This window comes from Dromiciops gliroides, chromosome 1 (assembly GCF_019393635.1).
Source record: "Dromiciops gliroides isolate mDroGli1 chromosome 1, mDroGli1.pri, whole genome shotgun sequence".
Classification (NCBI taxonomy): domain Eukaryota; kingdom Metazoa; phylum Chordata; class Mammalia; order Microbiotheria; family Microbiotheriidae; genus Dromiciops; species Dromiciops gliroides.
This window is the reverse complement of record NC_057861.1, coordinates 49903484-49921757: the sequence shown is the minus strand read 5'-3', so window position 1 is coordinate 49921757 and position 18274 is coordinate 49903484. Positions and strand designations below refer to the sequence as shown.

The following is an 18274-nucleotide window of genomic DNA, read 5'->3' as shown; positions in this document are numbered from 1 at the left end:
AGGATTGTCAGAGCTAGGAGGGCCCTTAGAACAGAGGATGTCAGGGCTGGGAGGGCCCTTAGAACAGAGGGTGTCAGAGCTGAGAGAACCTTAGAACCCAGAGCATCCAAGCTGAGACCTTAGAAACTGTGTTGTCCAAACCCCTCCTTTTATAGCTGGGGAAGTTGAGGGTAGGCCTGAGGTAATTGACAGGCTGGACCACACACAGATGGCTCAGGAGCAAATCCCTGACTTACAAGCATCCTCACTTAGCCCTTGGGGGCCCTTAGAGCAACACATAAATGCTATTGTTATTGTCACTATAATTAATGCCCAGGACAGTCAATAGAACTGAAGGTTCCTGGATGCCAGTCCCCCACCCTCCCTCTGCCTCTTCAGGTTCACTATACCAGGTCAAGGGAGGTGTTCTATCTGGGAATTTTATCTCTTGGCCCTGGTGCAGAAGAGGTAAATAAGCCCTTGGTGTGCTTGACCAAGGGGTGGATGGAGGGCCCTGCTGGTGTGCACACAAAGGCCTATTGTCTGAATCAGGAAGAAGACTGGCCCAGCACCCGCCCTGTAGCCCTAAAGACTGGCGTGTAAAGAGAAACTTCAAGTGGGGATCCTGCTCCGTGCTGCAAAGCTTGGCACACAGGTAAGCCCAGGGCACCCCTGGGCACTGCGCCCCACTACCCTGCCGGGAATAAGAATGAGAATAAATGAGCATTGATACAGCTTCATCACATTTGCAAAGAGCCCTACTCATGCTATCTCATTTGATCTCCACAACAAGCCCGGAAGGTCCAGGATGTTATTATCCCCATTTGACAGATGAGGAAACTGAGGCCCACCACCAGGTAAGTGAGTTGCCCAGGGTCACACAGCTAAGTAGGTGTCTGAGGCTAGATTTTTTTTTTTTAGTGAGGCAATTGGGGTTAAGTGACTTGCCCAAGGTCACAGAGCTAGTAAGTGTTAAGTGTCTGAGGCCGGATTTGAACTCAGGTCCTCCTGAATCCAGGGTCGATGCTCTATCCACTGTGCCACCTAGCTGCCCCCTGAGGCTAGATTTAGAGTCAGACCTTTCTGACCATCTCCCAAGTCCATCGCTTTACCACCCACCCTGGCAGCCCTCCCAGGGGAGGATGCCCAAATGCCCGACTTGAGTGTGACCCCTGGTGCAGGTGGGAGGAGGCAGAACAGTAGCAGTCGGCTTGGTACCACATTCCATTCACTAAGTCATGTTTCTGGGCTGTGGCCAGCCGTGCTCCGATATCAGGCACTAACTCAAGAGAGGGAAAAGAAACCAAGGCTTTGGGGGAAATCCCGAGCCTTAGTATGCAAATTTCAGTGGAGGGCTTCTCCTTCTCACTAATCCTAGAAGAACCTTGGGTAATCCATCTGTTCTTCCCTCCGAGGCTCTTCCAATTCCTCCCCACCCACCCCCAAAGTGCTGCATATTTCTTTTGTCCTAGGTATGGCGGAACTCTTCTTCCTCAGTCCAGCCAGCAGGTTGGGAGCTCCTGGAGTCAGTGTCACCATGGTTTTTGCCTTTGTATCTCTAGACCAGCACAAAGTCTGCCATGCTTAGTAAATGACTATTGAATTGAATTGAATGTCTGAGCTGAGAGGGACTTCAGAGCACACGATGTCAGAGCTGGGAGGGCCCCTAGAACACAGGATGGCAGAGCTGAGAGGGACCTCAGAACAGGGAATGTCAGGGCTGGAAGAGGCCTTAGAAAATAGTGTCAGAGTTAGGAGGGGAGGGCCTTTAGAGTGTCAGAATGGGGGGAAACTTTAGAACATAGAATGTCAATGCTAGAAGGACCCTGAGAATCAAAGATGGCAGAACTGACAGGGCCCTTGGAACAGAGTGCAGATGACAGGAAGAATCTTAGAACAGAGAATGTCAAATCAAGGAAAATACTTAGACCATACAACATCAGAGCCAAGAGGGATCTTAGCACACAAACTGTCAGAATTTGGAGGGACTTTATCCCCCACCCTAATTCAACCCCTTCATCTTACATCAGATGAAACTGAGGCCCAAAGAGGAATTGTGACTCGCCAAGATCCCTGGAAAGAGTGCTTTAGCAGAAGTCTCCTCCTCAAATTGTCCCCACTGTAACAATCCTTCCTTGGCTTAGATGCAGTTCATCCTTGGGCAGGTGGAGGATGGGCATGGGGAAGGAGGTAGCCAATATCTCCCAGTCTTTTTCTGAGGTCCCTAACCTCTGCCCTCCAAGTCTCTGCTCACACCTTGTGGGGGTAGAGCCATCAACTCAAAGCTGGAAAGGTGCCTGCAAGGCCTGAACAGGGCTAGTGATGGACCAGGCTTGACTCTGGAGCCTCTTAACTCATCGGTCTAGATGAGGATAGGGCAAAGGGAGGGGCTAGCCAACTGGGAACCCAAAGCCCTGCCTGATGAGTGCCCCCCAGCATCTTGCCTGGCACCTCCCATGGTGGGCAGGCCAGCCAGCACAGAGTAGAGAGCAAAGAGGGCCGGTCAGCAGCTTCCCAAGGATCGGAGCCTCCCCTGAGACAGGCCAATGTCTAACACTGGAGGCAGGTAAAGGGGGCATGGGAAAGGCCAAACTGAGGATGAGGAATATAGACAGAGCTGGAAAGGCTCTTAGAAATCATCTGGCCCAAACTTGTCATTTTTCAGATAGGGAAACTGAGGCCCGAAGAGGGGAATCAACTGGACCTCAATGGAGACCAAGAACCCTAGGAGCCTTGGGGAAGCACAGAGCCCACAGGGACTGTCAAAGACCTGGCACATACTCCTGAGAGGTAGCCATGGATAGCTATTTCCTGCTCAACAGTAGGTCCTCCAGGAAGCTTTCCCAGATTGTAGGCAGGAGGTGATGTTTTATTTCAGTGACCCTAAGCTGTTTGGGCCAAACACAGAAGAGGGATCAGGAATGAATGAATGATAACTGTGAGCCTCCAAAAGCTCTTTTTTTTTTGGGGGGGGGGATCCCTGCAAGGGGAATGGAGGGGAATGGAGAGCAGGGCAAAAAGAACGATGGAGATGGGGCTAGAGGAACCGGGTAGAAACCCACCCTCTGCCGCTTACTTCCCAACAACACTGTGGTCTTCATCTCCCTGGGCCTCAGTTTCCTATCTGTAAATGAGGGGGTTGGACTAGATAAACTTTTAAACTCCCTTTGCGTTTAGTGTTGTAATTTTTTTTTTTTTTTGCGGGGTAATGGGGGTTAAGTGACTTGCCCAGGGTCACACAGCTAGTAAGTGTCAAGTGTCTGAGGCCGGATTTGAACTCAGGTCCTCCTGAATCCAGGGCCGGTGCTTTATCCACTGCGCCACCTAGCCACCCCCTAGCGTTGTAATGTTATGATTTTCCTTTCCATTTTAAAGATGAGGAAACTCATGACCCCAGAGAAGAGAAAGTCTTGATCCAAGGTCACAGAGTGAATTGTTGGCACAGCCCTGGCCTGGCTCCCTGGAAAGCTTCCTCTCCCTCCCTCTCCCCAGAGCACATGGAGGAAAAAGCTGAGCAATGCCCTCTGATGTGTGAGTTGCTTGCCCTGGGCACTGAGCCCAGGGGATTCTCTTCTATCTGTTGAGAGCAGTTTGGGAGGAGCTGCCAAGCCCTGGGGTATTGGACCAGTCTCTAAGAAGAGGCGAGGGATGTGGTTTTGGCTAACCCAGCTCCTCAATTCCTCCCTTCTGCCCTTCTCCCAGGTGGTGCCCACATGGATAAGGATGTATAAGGGAAGGTGAATGGACCACCCCAGGGCACACTGGGCTGTTCTGCCTCTCCTCCTCTGCTTAACTCTCTTCCCCCACTAGGAAGTGGTCTCAGATCAAGGAAAAAGGGTGATCAAGGAAGGAGAGAGAGAAAAGACTTGTAGGGAGCAAATCTGTCAAGATCAGTCAAAGCCTCATCTCAGGTAGGGCTCCTGGCTTTTCTTTTATAGCTTGTGCCCTGCCCTAAAACTCCCATTCATCAGAAATAGATTTTGACAGTTTTAAAGGCCTTTAAAACCCAGAGTGTCAGAACTGGGAGGGCCCTTAAGTGTCAGGATGTCAGAGATGGAAGGGCCCTTAGGACAATGGATGTCGGAGCTTTCCAGCTCTGTAAGTTAAAAACATTATTCTGAAAAGAAATCTGCCCAGAGACCTTTACCAGACGACCAAGTGTTCAGAACACTTCTTTCACCAACCTTCCTCCCGAGGTTTAGGATCTGGGAACCAACAGGGGATGGATTAACTGGGTTCTGGAATGAGGGACTTCGTGCTTGAAATTCCTCATGGAGTAAAGCCGATTTAATGGGACCAGAATCAGCCTCCTTTGGGTCCAGTTCCTGTTGGGTAAATATGTTCCAGCCTCTGATCTCTGCTTTCCATGCATGCCGCTTGGTCCCATGAGTCCAGGGACCTGTGTCCCTCCTAATTCCTCCCCATCCCCACCTCCAGCTGGACCTGGGCCTAGAAACACTTATTGTATCAGGAGGCTTTGTCTTGAAGGTGCCAACATTTCCCCAAGCTACCCCCTCCCGCAGTTTCTATGACATTCCCATTGTAGTGGGGAGCAAGCTGAGTTGGAATTGGAAGACCCAAGTTCAAATCCCACCTTATATGCTTATTATCTACTGTGATGCCAGACAAGTCTCTGGTTGTGTTTTTTTAAAATCCGTAAAATCGGGGTAGGATGCCCCCTGCTTCAGAGTTGTGAGCATTGAATGATCATCTATCATTTAACAAGCCTGTTATTATTTAAACTTTTTTTTTTCTAGTTATGAGCCTCCCCACACTTGGCTCCATCAGTCACCAGAAAACAGAACCCATGGTCCATCAAGAGGCCCATTTGCACAAGCTTGAATTTTGCTGAATGAGGACCTTGGCCAGACCAGCAGGTGCTTAATGGGAAATCACCTTGAACCCAGGGGTTCTGAGTTACAGTGAAAGTAGGGTACTAGGGCATAAATATGAGAGAGAGAAAGGAAGAAGGAAGGGACAAAGAATTTATGTAGAGATATATAGATGTATTATATATATATACACATCCATACATATTGTGTTATGTGTGCATAATATACGCATAAACATTATGTATATACACCATACCATGTATGTCTGCATCTATGTATATACACATACACATGCGTACATAATACACAATGTATATCTAGGCAACACACATGCACATGTATTCATACATGCATATATGTGTGTATCATAGGAATATTAGATAATGTAAAAATAGTGACATATATTTATGAGAATATAAATTGTATTCCTATTTACTATATAAAAAATGGAGACCTTCAGGGAAAATACCACTACTAATTGTTAGGTAGCATCCTCATTCCATAGGTGAAAGCAGTTGAGGTGGAGAAGTTCAATGATTTGCCTCAAGGTCCGCACAGGCAATCAGGAGCCCAGCAGAGACTGGACCCCTGGGTCTGACTTGATGCAGGATGCCATCCATAAGCTGCATGGATTATCCTTTTTTTTTTTTAATTTTATTTTTTTTAGTGAGGCAATTGGGGTTAAGTGACTTGCCCAGGGTCACAGCTAGTAAGTGTTAATTGTCTGAGGCAGGATTTGAACTCACGTACTCCTGACTCCAGGGCCGGTGCTCTATCCACTGCGCCACGGAGCTGCTCCGTGGCTTATCTTTCCATAGGGGATATTGTGAATGCACTCCCTGTCCTGCACACCCTCTGCGGTGATTCACGTAAGACTAGATCACATCCTCAAGGTTCTTCCTTTAGTTGGAAAGCTGGAGTGAGGAGTAAGGAATTCCTAGGAAGCCATGGGGACCCAAACAGGACCTAGAGATCAGAGGTCACAGCTGTCACTTGCTCTGGAATCAGCCAGAACCGTGGCCCTACAATGTGACTCTGTGGGTCATGGGTGGGCTGGTCAGGTCAGATAGATCATTCTCTTCTGGAATCCTTGCTGGTGACCAGTCAAGACCCCTTTCACTCACTCACTCACTCACACCTCAGTTCCTTTAGGGGTCAAAGGGCAGAAGCACTTGGGTTCACCTTTCAGTGGGAGGGTAAGATATCCTCAAGGACAGACCAAGGGACAGGTTTCAGGAGGTCAGTCTGGCCAGAGGAAAAGGCTGTGTCTGTGCCAGGTTGCGCTACAATGACACGGCTGGTATAGTAATGACTTACTTTTCTCACAATCATCTGTGAGGAAAGGATTGTCACGCCCATTTTATAGATGAGGAAACTGGGGTTGGTTGTGGAAGGGTCCACTCAAGATCACCCAAGGTCAGGATAGAAGTCAGTGTGGTGCACAATGCCACGCTGGATTCACAGATCTTGCTTCTGTCACTTACTGTGACCTTGGCTGGGTTTCAGCTTCTCAGAGTTGTAAAGTGAAGGGTTTTCGTATGTACAAAAACCCAAAACACTGGGGCAGCTAGGTGGTGCAGTGGATAAAGCACTGGCCCTGAATTCAGGAGGACCTAAGTTCAAATCCAGCCTCAGACACTTACCAGCTTAACCCCCATTGCACTGCCCCTAACAAAACAAATGTTAATAGGGGCTCTTTTTTGCGGTGAGTTAAAAGAACTGGAAACTAAGGGTGGCCGAACAAATTATGGCACATGAATGTCATGGTAAACTATTGTAAGGAATAAAAAAAAGGGGCGGTTTTTAGAGAAACACTTAAAGACTCACATGGACCAAGACAGAAGGAAGTGAGCAGAACCAGGAAAACAATTTACTCACTAACATTGTAAAGAACAACTGGGAGAGACTCCAGAGCTCTGTTTAAGGGGAAGAGGAGGGTGTAAACGTTTATTAAGCACCCACTATGTGCCCAAGGACCTCAATAAGCTCTTTGTGCTCCCTCACAAGCCTTGGGAGGGGGGGTTATCAACACAATGATTAACCAACAGTCTCGAATACAGGTATCACTACCAGAGCTCCTGATGGAGGTAGGGGCTTCAGAGCCAAACAGAAAATGTTTTGCTTTTTAAAAACAGAATGGTGTTTGCTTGACTATGTACTTTGTTAAAAAAGAGTTTTGTTTTTTCCAGTGAGGGGGAGGTGGAAGAGAAAATGGATTTTTATTGAAAACAAAAAAACACAACAATGTAGAGATTAGATGAGACTGTTTCTGAGGTCTTGGTCTAGTGGCAAGAGGATCCCGATTTACAGAGATCCCTCCTAGCTCTTAATCTATGGGGCTTTTGAAACCCAGGTGCCGGAGTATGAATCCAACACTGTTAGTTGCGTCCTGCTGTTTCCTACTGGCATGCCAGCGCTAAGGCCACAAGCTGGTTTCCCAGACCAGCTTTTACCAGTCCTGAGGGGACTGGAGAGGGCACCATAGGTTTGGTTTAAGTGCACTGATGAATGGCCCCAGAGAGAGCTGGTTCTGTCTTGCTGCAAACGGTTGAACTGGGACAATGGAAGGGCCTTTCGGTGCCCGGTGGAACCAATCATGGTACATGGAGATGGAATACCATAGTGAAGGGAAAAGAGAAAGGGAAAGGCTTATGAGTTAACCCAAAGGAAGGTGAGCAGAACCAGGACAATTTTGTCAATTTTGTCCACATTGTCATTCTTTGTGATTCCATTTGGGGCCTCCTTGGCAAAGAAACCTGGAGTATCAGCCACTCCCTCTTTCAGCTCATTTTATAGATGAGGTAACTGAGGCAAACAGGATAAGTGACTTGTCCAGGGTCACCCAGTCTTTGGAGAACTTCTAGCAAACGTTCTCTGACACTGCCCCTTCCTACCCACTTTTTTCAGCAATCTTCCTATTAGTAAAGCCTCTGAGGGTAATTCGTGACTATCACTTCTCCATTTTTTGGGTCAATCCTGGTCCTACACAGGGAGGACACACTGAGTTTAAGATTCCCTTCATTTCAAAGATGGGAGAAATACTCAAGCTCAAAGAATATGGTAAGAAAACCACTTGACAAAGGTAGTTTTTGAGACCCGAGAATACCATTCTGCAAGATCAAGACAGCCTTGGCATCTCTTCATGCCCACCTCTGCTCCCGGATTGGATGGTGGCACCATGAGCTCCAGAAACTCATTTGAGGAGGGGGTTGCTCTGCTTTAGGCCTACGGTTTAGAGTCATGCAGGTATTTGTACTCCCAGTGCTTAGCACAGTGCAGGGCACATAGTAGGTACCTAATAAACATGTATCTACCAAAAGCTGGCAAGGAAAGACGTCACCTGCCAAAGGCCACAGTCCTTACACTGGGGGCTGATCGTCCTGAGCTTTCCAGCAGGACTTCAAGATACAAGACCTGGCCAAGATAAGGGAAGGAGGGGACGTGGGGGAGGCTGTCTCCTGGGAGAATGCTCTGTGGAAGGCTTTGAGCAGAGCACGGCTTTCTGGCTCTCCATTTCCTCATCTAAAACACGGACCTCTGGGAGGGCTGGACTTGATTTTTTAGGGTTTCTCTCCATTCTGAATCGCACGAAGACTTGATTTCCCTCAGCTGAAGTAAAAGATCTTTTCCAAGCCTATTATTTCTTCACCTACTAAACAGGGAAGCTATAGCTACTCCGGCTACTTCACAGGGTTGTGAAGGGCTACAAAAATAAGAAAGTAGGACTAAGTCATCTGCCCTCTGGTAAGAAGCCTGCCTCCCCCGGTACCCCTTGAGACACTGTCTCCAGTTAACAATGTTCTAAATCACCAGTCTGCTCCAGGTTTCCAATCGGGAGATTTATTTAAACAGATGAATGCAACATGGGCCTCTTCATGTTTGCACTTAGAAGAAGGTGTTGGGCCTCTTGGTAGTGAAGCGTGGCTTGTGCTGGCGCCGCAGGACTCTGTGGGGCAGCGGGAACTTGATTTTGGAGTCCTGCAAACCAGAGAGATGGTTAGAGGCCGCTCTGCCTTGCCTGGCCCAGCCTCCCACCTCTTCAACCAAAATTTAGCAGCACCCTCCTGACCAGGGCCCTGGGGACTGTGATCCCCACACTGGGGTGAGCTCTCATCTTCTAGTTCTCTAGCAGTTTTTAAAGGGTTACAGAGCCTTACATAGTGTTTGGGCTGGGCCCCATCAACCACAAGTCTTCAGCTACACCCCGATTCTGGGAATCCTGGTTTTCTCGTCTATACAGCGAGTGTGATAATACCGACAATGCCTTCCCTCTCACAGGGCCACCATGAGTGTTCAATAGACTCACAGTGAGGAGCAACCTCAGGGAAATGCTCAACAAGACCCTGGAAATCACCTATTGCAAGCAAGAGGTGAGAAAGCTTAGGAACTACACTCTGGCCCCATCTTGCCCATATTGCAGATGAGGCCCGAGTTGGAAGGATCCAGTTCAGGGAAACCGGATATAACCCTAGATTTCACTCACGTGGAACTGCTTGACTGCAGGCCGGCGGCATTTGCTGGGCAGGAATTTCTTCCACTTTCATAATCTGGATGGAGTGGGCCCTGGCACGGTGACGGGCCCCCATATCTCGGTCTGCCAAGATAACCAGAAATGGGTTGAAAATGGGGACTGGGAATTCCCTAACCATCCTCCCACCAGACCAGCATGACATTAATTTTCTAAATGAAAAGGAGACATTCTCATTATATTTTTTGATAATTCCCTTTTAACCAGGTCCTAAAAGTAACCGAACCCTTGGGGGGAAAGAGTGGCGCCAGACCACAAAGATAGCTGTGCTCTGGGCCCCGTCCCAAAGTCAGATCATTTGACTGACTTCCTTATCTGCACTTATTTCTTTTGCCCCATTCCACCACTTGCTAACACACAGGACAGACTGGGTTTGATTTCCAACCTCTCTTATCACAGGGCCCTGTACACAGTAGGCGATTCCAGGGATTCTCAGCTGACCCGCAGGAAGGCTCTTTCCAGTTCTGATTTCATGGAGAAGGATGCTGGAAGCCTGACTGGACCTAACGCTGCCCAGGCCTGTGCCTGACAACCCTGGGATCAGCCCCAAAGAGCCATGGCCTCTTGGGAGTGTAGAACCCACAATTTCACTTTCTGGAGCACTTTCATCAGCTCCAGAAAGGCGACAAGGCCCATTTACTGTCTGCACCCAAGATAAGATCATTGTTAGAGAAAAACAAAGGTCTTTTGGGGTTTGGGTGCAATGTACAGGAGAAAGCCCAAGGTCTGTGCAATCAGCGGCAGCGTTAGAGAAAAGCCCTCAATCTACAGGGTCTAGTGTGAAGGATCTCAAGGGGATGGCACCTTCCTTTTGAGCCCCTCCCAGACATGTAACTGGACAAACCCAGCCTCTCTTCTCTCCATCATCTTACTCAAGGGAAAGCAGTGCTGGTAACCTGTTGGGCGTGGACAGGAGTAACTACTTCTAGATGCCTTCCTGCTATTTGAGGGCAGGGGGCTGCTTAGCGGATATTCCTCCTGCAGGATGTGGAAGGCTCAGAGCAGAACTGTGGGTGAGTGTGATTTATCGTTGGAAGCTGTGTCAGTTAAGCCCGGGTATGACCATTTGGAGGCTGACGTTTCCCCAGTGCACATTTTAAGTCTGTAAAGATAAACCTGTGAGAATGCAAACTATTGCACCCAGCCTGCCCTGACAACTGCCATCACAGATCAACAGTGACTTCATCAGCAGGTGTCCAGGTGAGCAAACACCTTCTGCAGAGACACTGAGTCAAGCACCAGAAGAATGCAGAACAGACACAGGGAAATAAGTCTGAAGCTAGCCCCAACACTTCGGGAAGAGAATGCCTGGGGCCTTTGCTATCCTGGTAGGCTTGTTTGTCCAACCAAAGGGAGGCCATTCGGGCCTCAGTTTCCTCATCAAGAGCTGGTGGTGCTCACCCAAGGGGCTGCCCTAAGAAGTGACCAGGACAAGCTTGAAGCATCCCTCGACTTGTCCCTCACTTTGGGAATCACCCTCCCAATGATCCAGCCACAAAACAATTCCCATCGGCTGGTATTGTCATTAACTTGGAAATCACGGCCTAAACGATAAAAAACAGAACCTGCCAGGTGAGCCAGTGACTGCTGGCACTTTAGAGGTGCCTGCCTTATCGCCTACACCTCAGTTGTCGAGCAATTACCAATTTTCTCCACAAAGGAAGACTTATTAGCAGGCCTGCTCTGAGCATCCACCCAGTGTCACAGATGGGGACACCCACTGGATCACTGAACAGGTGATGGCCCCAGACCTGGCCTCGCCTAAGCATTTCCCTTTAAGGGAAAAAGGTTCCCTTCCTGTTGGCACACAGTAGACAATTATGTTTTTTTTCATTCAACCTGACTGTTCTTGAAAGGCCCCAAACAAGAACCAGACGCTCCAGAAATCTGGGATAAAGCTAACGATAGTCCCAGGACATTTGGGAACATTAACTCTGTCCTTTAGCCTTAGACTTGACCAAGCAGGTCCAGCATTTTTGCAAGGTGCCTCCTTCCTCTCTCTTCAGTAAGTCTTCCTAACTGTGTAGGAGACTCTCTTATGATAAACACCAGCGCAGGCAAGCCTATAGCTTTTTGTGTTAAATGGACAATCTCAAATTGTTCTTTGCACAAATCCTTAAAGAACATGTCAAGGAGAGTGACCTAAGACGACCATGGTGTGACTGCTCTGTGAACTCAGGATTCTCCTCCTCTCCCACAGCACCATGACATGAGAAAAGACCCTGGGCATTCCCTGCCCTGGCTGCTCTGTCCCTCTCCTCCTCCCTGTCTGAAGATGCTTCTAACTGCCAGGGCCTTCCTTTGGGGGTGAGCTGATGTAACTTCCTGGAGCATCAAGGATCACCAAAAGCCCATCCCTTGGCAGAGGCTCCTGTTAAGGCCTCGTTTTCCTTCATATAGGGTGGTCTCCTAGCCTGCCCACCACTACCCAATAAGCCTCAGGAACCAGAAAACAAAACAGCTCAAATACCCTTTTGCATTAAAAAGTTATCAAGTCCCAGGAGCCATCTCTGGATGTAGCAATTCTAAGCTGCAGAAATCTGGTGGGGACCCTGGAATCCTAAGGTCTCAGAAGCACTCCAGGCAAGCATTTTTGTTTTACAGGAGGAAACAGAGGTGCTGGATGTAAAGAATGTCATTCAATAACCCTCAACAGAATAGGAAAGCTCTGCACATAATTTTCCACCCTTCCTGAAAGAGGCTAGTTTACCCTAGAAAAGCTCATTTATTTTCAAATAAGTTGACTAAAGTGTCACTTGGAACCACTGACTTCATTACAGGAATTATACCCTAGGGGAGTTATTAATAAAAAGACAATCCCCATGCACTTCAAAATTGTTTATAGCAGTCTTTTGAGGAAGCTGGCAAAAAAAAAAAATGTAAACAATGTGGTATATGAATGTAATGGGAACATTATTGTGCTGAATGCAGAGAAGCAGGGGAAGATCCATAAGAACTGATTTAGAGGGAAGGAAGCAGAGACAAGAGAACCATGTACACAGTGACTCAAGTGAATGCTGCTGAAAAGAGACAAGTAGTCACCATCGCCCTTCTGCAAAGGTACAAGGCTCAAATCTGCAAATACTGTCATACTTTCCAGAGTAATAATTGTACTGGATTGTTCCCCCCTTTTACATAACATGCCTCTTTGGTAGAGAGGAAGAGGGACCCAGTGGCAAGCAATAATCTAAAAAACATTCATTTATAGAACTGCTGTGAAATGCAGTCAACAAATGATAGGAAACCCCAATCCCCCCCACTGAGGATTTGATTACACTCCCTAGTAACACTAAGTCTTAGTTTCCCCCAAACCAGCCTCTCCTGACTTATGCCACACCTTCTCCCCCAAATCCAGCTGCAAAGATCCCCTGAAATATGGGTCGAGTGGAGTCAATATGGAATATGAATTTTTTCTCAGGGCACTGAGTTCCTCCTCTCCAATACCCACAATACAACTGGTTGCTAGATCCTCTACTGGAATCCTATTTGGCCTCTTCTGCCCCAAATCCTTCTTAATTGAACTAAGACAACTGCCAAATGGCACCCCTGCCCCAAATGTTTTCAGTTCAAGCTAATACCTCCCTAAGTAACAGTGTCTTCAAGGACATCATCTGTCCTCAACCTGCTAATGGAGTCATATAGTGGTCATTTCCTCATTTCCCCTGTGAGAAAAATAACTATTAATGGATTTCTGGGGGGATCCAGATCAGTTTCTCAGCCCCCCCCCCCAGTTCTCTGGGAGAAACCTAAGGGAACAAAAGAAATGGAAATACTCTTTTGTCTAGCCCAGTGAAGGCCGGTTGGGATCAAAACACACCTAGATAATGGACTTTGCTAAGCAACTCGAGGGAGGGTCTTTAAGCTCTCTCCCTGCTTTCTCTACCATGTGGCCTGAGACCATGAGAAGTCAGGGAGATTTGTGGTCAATCCTTTACACTTACCCAAAACTGATACAGCAATAGTAATTATTAAAAAATAAACAAACCAAACCACCTCTTTGCCCAAATCTTTTCTTTCACCTATCATAATTTCCAAGTTTCACCTCAAATGCTACCCCTACCACGAAGATAACTTGGATTATCATTTCATGTCTAACACTGGGCAATTAGGTGGCACAGAGGACAGAGCTCTGGACTTGGGATCAGATCCTGCCTCAGACTTCCTAGCCAAGTCAGCCTGTTACCTGTAAAACGTGGGATAATACCTACCTCTCCTCAGGTTTTTGTGTTGCAAATCCTAAAGCACTACCTAAGTCCTAGTGCTAGCTATGATTACAATCATCATTAGCCTGCGAACTCCTTGGATGAAGAGATTAGATCTGAGTGATCACTATTTCTCCACTTTACTTTTCAAGTATTAAGATTTGCGTATGAGAGCCTAGGCATTTAGCCTGAAGCCTAGATGTAATTATAACCAAATATAAAACCAACTGTACTGGGGCAACTAGGTGGCGCAGTAGATAGAGCACCGGCCCTGGATTCAGGAGGTCCTGAGTTCAAATCCGGCCTCAGACCCGTGACTAGCTGTATGACCCTGGGCAAGTCACTTAACCCCAATTGCCTCACCACCCCCCCAAACCACAAGTACCTAAAAAGCCGAATGTACCTAATTATACAGCCAAATCCACAAAGCCTGTACATATGGATCCATCCACATTTAGAATCTTTGATAGTCCTGGATCCACAGGAGACCTGGTTCTTTAGGGACAATGTCTTCCAAAAGGAAAAGACTCCCACTATCTGATCTTGGATTCATTTAAGTCCCTACCTCCCCCTTCCACCCGAAGAGGTGCAACCTGGCAAGGTGTCAAAGCTCTGCCAAGCCAAGCTAACGTCAGCTCGGTTTGGGTGCCCACTTAGCCTCCCAGTCCCAAAGACGAATGAGCTAAGAATGTCCTTACAGCACTGAGTGACAGCACCAGCAGTGGTCAGATCCCTGTACTCTCTGTACATGTTGTGGGTCCCACTCCTGGAATCGTAGCGCAGCCAGATGCCAAAGTTTTTCACCCGAAGAGGGGTCTTTTCAAAGACCTATCAAATGAAAATGAATAATACAAGAACAAGTCACCAGGAATCTTTAAGCACTGCTCACTTACCCCAGCACCAAACCTTCCCTGGAAGAATGTTCCACGGCAAAGTCAAAATGGGGAACCTGGGAGGGCAGGAGCGCCATCTACAGGGATGAGAAAGATGCTGCAATGGGCCCACCCACCCCACCCCAAGTGTCCCAGGGAGTTCAGGTACCTGTCCACAGTACACAATTTCTCCAGAAGACTTCTTCATCTTTTTCAGTTGGGAAACAAAGTACCAGAATCGGGACTTTGCTACGACATGATTAGGAGCAAAGATGCGCATCCGATAAAGAGGTGGCACTGGACTCTTGGGAGTAGGCAGGCATCTTCCAACTACCTTATACTCTCTCAGCTGAAATGACAGAAAATGCTACGGTGTAAAAGAGTTCCCACAATTGGAAAATCGCCGAGTTTTGGAGTCAAGGGGTTTACTTGCAAGGAATACTGTGGTGCAATGATAAGTGGGCATGTGAGATTCGTAAGATACAAAGACTGAACTAACCCATAAGTGCAAGCTATAGGTCATGACTTTTCCCAAAAGCTGTAGAGAAATTACAGGAGATGGCTTTGGATTTCAACTTTGCCCTTTCCTCCAGGGGAGCTACAGAAACACCAGCCTATGAGATGACACTCTAACATGACCTTCACAAGCTCTTGGCTTTCTCTACCCCTTAACTTCCTAATGGTTTTCTTTTGGGGAAATTAAACCCTAGTGCCTCTTTTCCCATCTTGTCCTATGGGAGCTTGAGTCAAAGTCCAGACCTCTCTGAGACGTACGCCCAGGAACACAGTGAAGGATCAAGGACTAATGTGGGGCTTCAATCCCAAGGGGAGCAGCAGCCCAGCCCAAGAGTGACAAGGGAAAAGATCTCCAGGAGCCTCTTCCTCCCTCGCCTGCTCTGCAGGCTCCACGCGGGGCAGCCATGTTGGCCCGCACCCCAGGAGCCCTCGTGCGCAAGCGCCACGAGAGCCAGGCCGAGGTTCCTGCAGCGCGTGTCGGCCCATCCAGCTCACCACAGGCCAGCTTGTCCGACCGACTGGCCTCCTAGGCAGTCTCCCTTCCCCCCTTTCCCTCTGGACCCGACCCTGGTCCCAGTCCCGGCGCAGAACGCTTACAGTGCCCGAGGCCTTCATGGTGCTGCCGCCTCACTCCCCGCCAACCCGCAAAAGGAAGTAATGCTCTGGCGTGCAGCGTCTCACCACCCTTTCGCTACAGGAAATCCCGCCCTCTCCGGGAGGAATACGAATATCCTTATTCTCATAGGTGAGAAAACCCGCCGCTCAAGACAATTACTCTTTTTATTGGATAAATCTTCGTAGTCCTCTTCTCCCCGCCCCTTTAGAAGAGACTACAATTCCCGTCATGCACCTTCATCCACGAGATTGCAACTATTCCCAGTAGGCAACAGGGCAATTACGGAAGGAAAACCCAGAGATTAATGGACTCCCATCCTCCAATCATCTCCTCTCTCGGCTCCCCCCCCCCCCCCAGCACCGGAAGGAGTGTAGCGCGAGATTGTATGGCATTCTGGGAGTAGTAGTCTTTCTTTCCTATTGCTTACCACACCACACACGTGGCTCTGCCTTCCCGACATGCACTTTCAACTTCCCAGAATTGTAACCCTACTAGGTGTTGTCAAAACTAGTGGGATTCTGTCGATTCCCGTAGACTTGGAGTTCCATGATTAAGACGGGAAAACTAAGGCTCAGGAACGCTACATCCGTTCCATTCTAGTCCACTAAGCAATGTCATTTCCGGATAAAATCTTCCGTTTTTGAGGTGGAACCATTCGACAGTGCCTAGGACTTTGGGGCAGTCATCTCCAGCGAGGCTGGTTCCCAGAATGATGGCTGGAAGCATCACTACTCCCAAGTCCCTTAGCTTCAGGGTCCTGGGCTGTCTCCATCACAGTGTGAAGAGAGATGGCAGTCCAGGTGGTGGTGGTTTGACTAACCTGGCCAATGCTGCCTCCTTTTTCTCCCTCAAAGTGCCCGGCTCCTCCAGCTTGTCTGGCTTGCCTGCCCCTCTAATTGAGTATCATTCCGAGGAGTTTGGACTTTCTCTTGTATATCGACACAGCATTTATTAAACACTAGCTGTATGCCGGGCACTCTGCTAAATTCGAGGGGTGCAAATCCAAACCAAAACAACAACAACAACAAAACCGAGCTGGTTTCTCCTCTCCTGTAGTTCATATTTCTAATAGTGGAAGACAAAAAAGGGGGGGGGGGACAAGGGAGGGAACCCATACAATCTTGTGAGCTGTGAGGAGTCCCGGAAAATGACTAAACAGGGAGGGAAGCATTAGGACTGGACTTTTTTTGGTTCAGGAAACCTTTGAAGAAGGGTTGGAGGAAGAGAGAGACTAGAGGTGGGGACAGTGGTTAGGCTTCCTTCCTTCTCCCACCAACCTGGTCCAGGGCTTGGAACTCTCCTCCCTCTTTGGAGTCACCTGTTAAGAGTCTGGGAGACACATCCAGATATTACGCAGGAGGTCTTCGGCATTCCCTAAAAATGAATGGAGGCTACCCGGCCCCTCCCCCCCCCCCCCGCCCCTAGGGGAAGCAGCCATCTCTTTTCTTTGCTCCTTCTGAGGCTTCTCATGCTCCACCCTCCTTGGGCAGCACCTCTGCCAGACAGTGAGTCTTGTTGTTCATCTGCCACCTGTTTCATTCCTTCAGAAACAAACCGACCCCCAAGCCCACTTCCCGACACTCATCCTCATCTTTCTCAACTCTAGGCTACCTCTGTCCCACTCCAATCCCGCCCATCCCATTTACTGTGCCCTTTGGGATTCCTGTTCTATAGTAAACAATCTTTTGCACCTTTTTCTTGCTCACATTCCTACCCAGTAACCCTCACCAAGACCCCTGGGACTGCTCGGTCCATGGACACTTTTCTCCCTTTCCAAACTGCGCCCTCTAGCGAGCCAATTCAACTCTACACTCTGCTCTTCAATCCCTTTACCCACTCATCCAATTGTCTAGTATTCCTTTCCTAACCTCAGCCCCACGTGGTTACTCCTCTCATTCACCTCCTCAGCTCTTGCTAGCTTGCTGCTAAACAGCCGGAGGAAGCATACAACCTTGCTAATGGGGGGACGTCATAAGTTAATGTTAGATAATTCCAATTCAACAAATTCAATTTAAATCATTCCAAATGGACCCGGATGGCAGCAAAGCTATCTTTTCCTCCCTTTCCTAATCCCCTCAGCTTCTAAACGGTTTGTATTTTCTTCTCTTTACAGGGTGTGTCCTGTATATACAATTAAGATTGTAAGCACCTTAAGATTGTTTCTGGGGACAGCTAGGTGGCGCAGTGGATAAAGAACCAGCCCTGGATTCAGGAGGACCTGAGTTCAAATCCGATCTCAGATACTTAACACCAGCTGTGTGACCCTGGGCAAGTCACTTAACCCTCATTGCCCCGCAAAACAAAAAAATTTAAAAAAAAAAAGATTGTTTCTGGTTTATATGTGTATCCTTGGGGCCTAGCACAATGCTAAGCACATAGTAGGTACTTAAGCAATGCCTGTTGATTGATTGACATAATAATGAACCTTTCACAATCTGGCTTTAGCCCATCTTTCTAGGTTCATTGCTTATTAATTTCCGTTCAGGCACTCTAGAACCCAGCCAAATTTGTCCACTTAATATTCTTGCAAAGCCCCCAATTCAGCCTAACATCCCTGTCTCCCGTGCCTTTTTTTTTTAACAGGCAATGTTTTATTTATTTAATGAAAAATAGCTTATTCTATCATGTGAAAAGGGTGTTCCTGAGTATAATTAGTAATTTATTTGTTATCCTGGTGTAAAAGAAAGCTTAGATTATTTTTTAAAATCTCAGTTCTAGTTCTTTCGATA

General features: G+C 47.9%; 1 protein-coding gene and 1 non-coding gene across 2 annotated transcripts; both read right to left on the bottom strand.

Moving 5' to 3' along the window:
• Window positions 1-8629: 8629 nt before the first annotated feature.
• On the bottom strand, window positions 8630-15679 carry RPL18A (ribosomal protein L18a). Its single transcript, XM_043997016.1, is given in 6 exon segments — window positions 8630-8789; window positions 9295-9330; window positions 9332-9405; window positions 14240-14369; window positions 14583-14762; window positions 15527-15679. Coding segments are annotated over 6 exon segments (531 nt in total). The 5' UTR covers window positions 15545-15679; the 3' UTR covers window positions 8630-8696.
• Window positions 9908-10044, bottom strand: LOC122737765. Its single transcript, XR_006354542.1, has one exon. It is a non-coding gene; the product is annotated as a small nucleolar RNA SNORA68 (small nucleolar RNA).
• Window positions 15680-18274: the final 2595 nt, after the last annotated feature.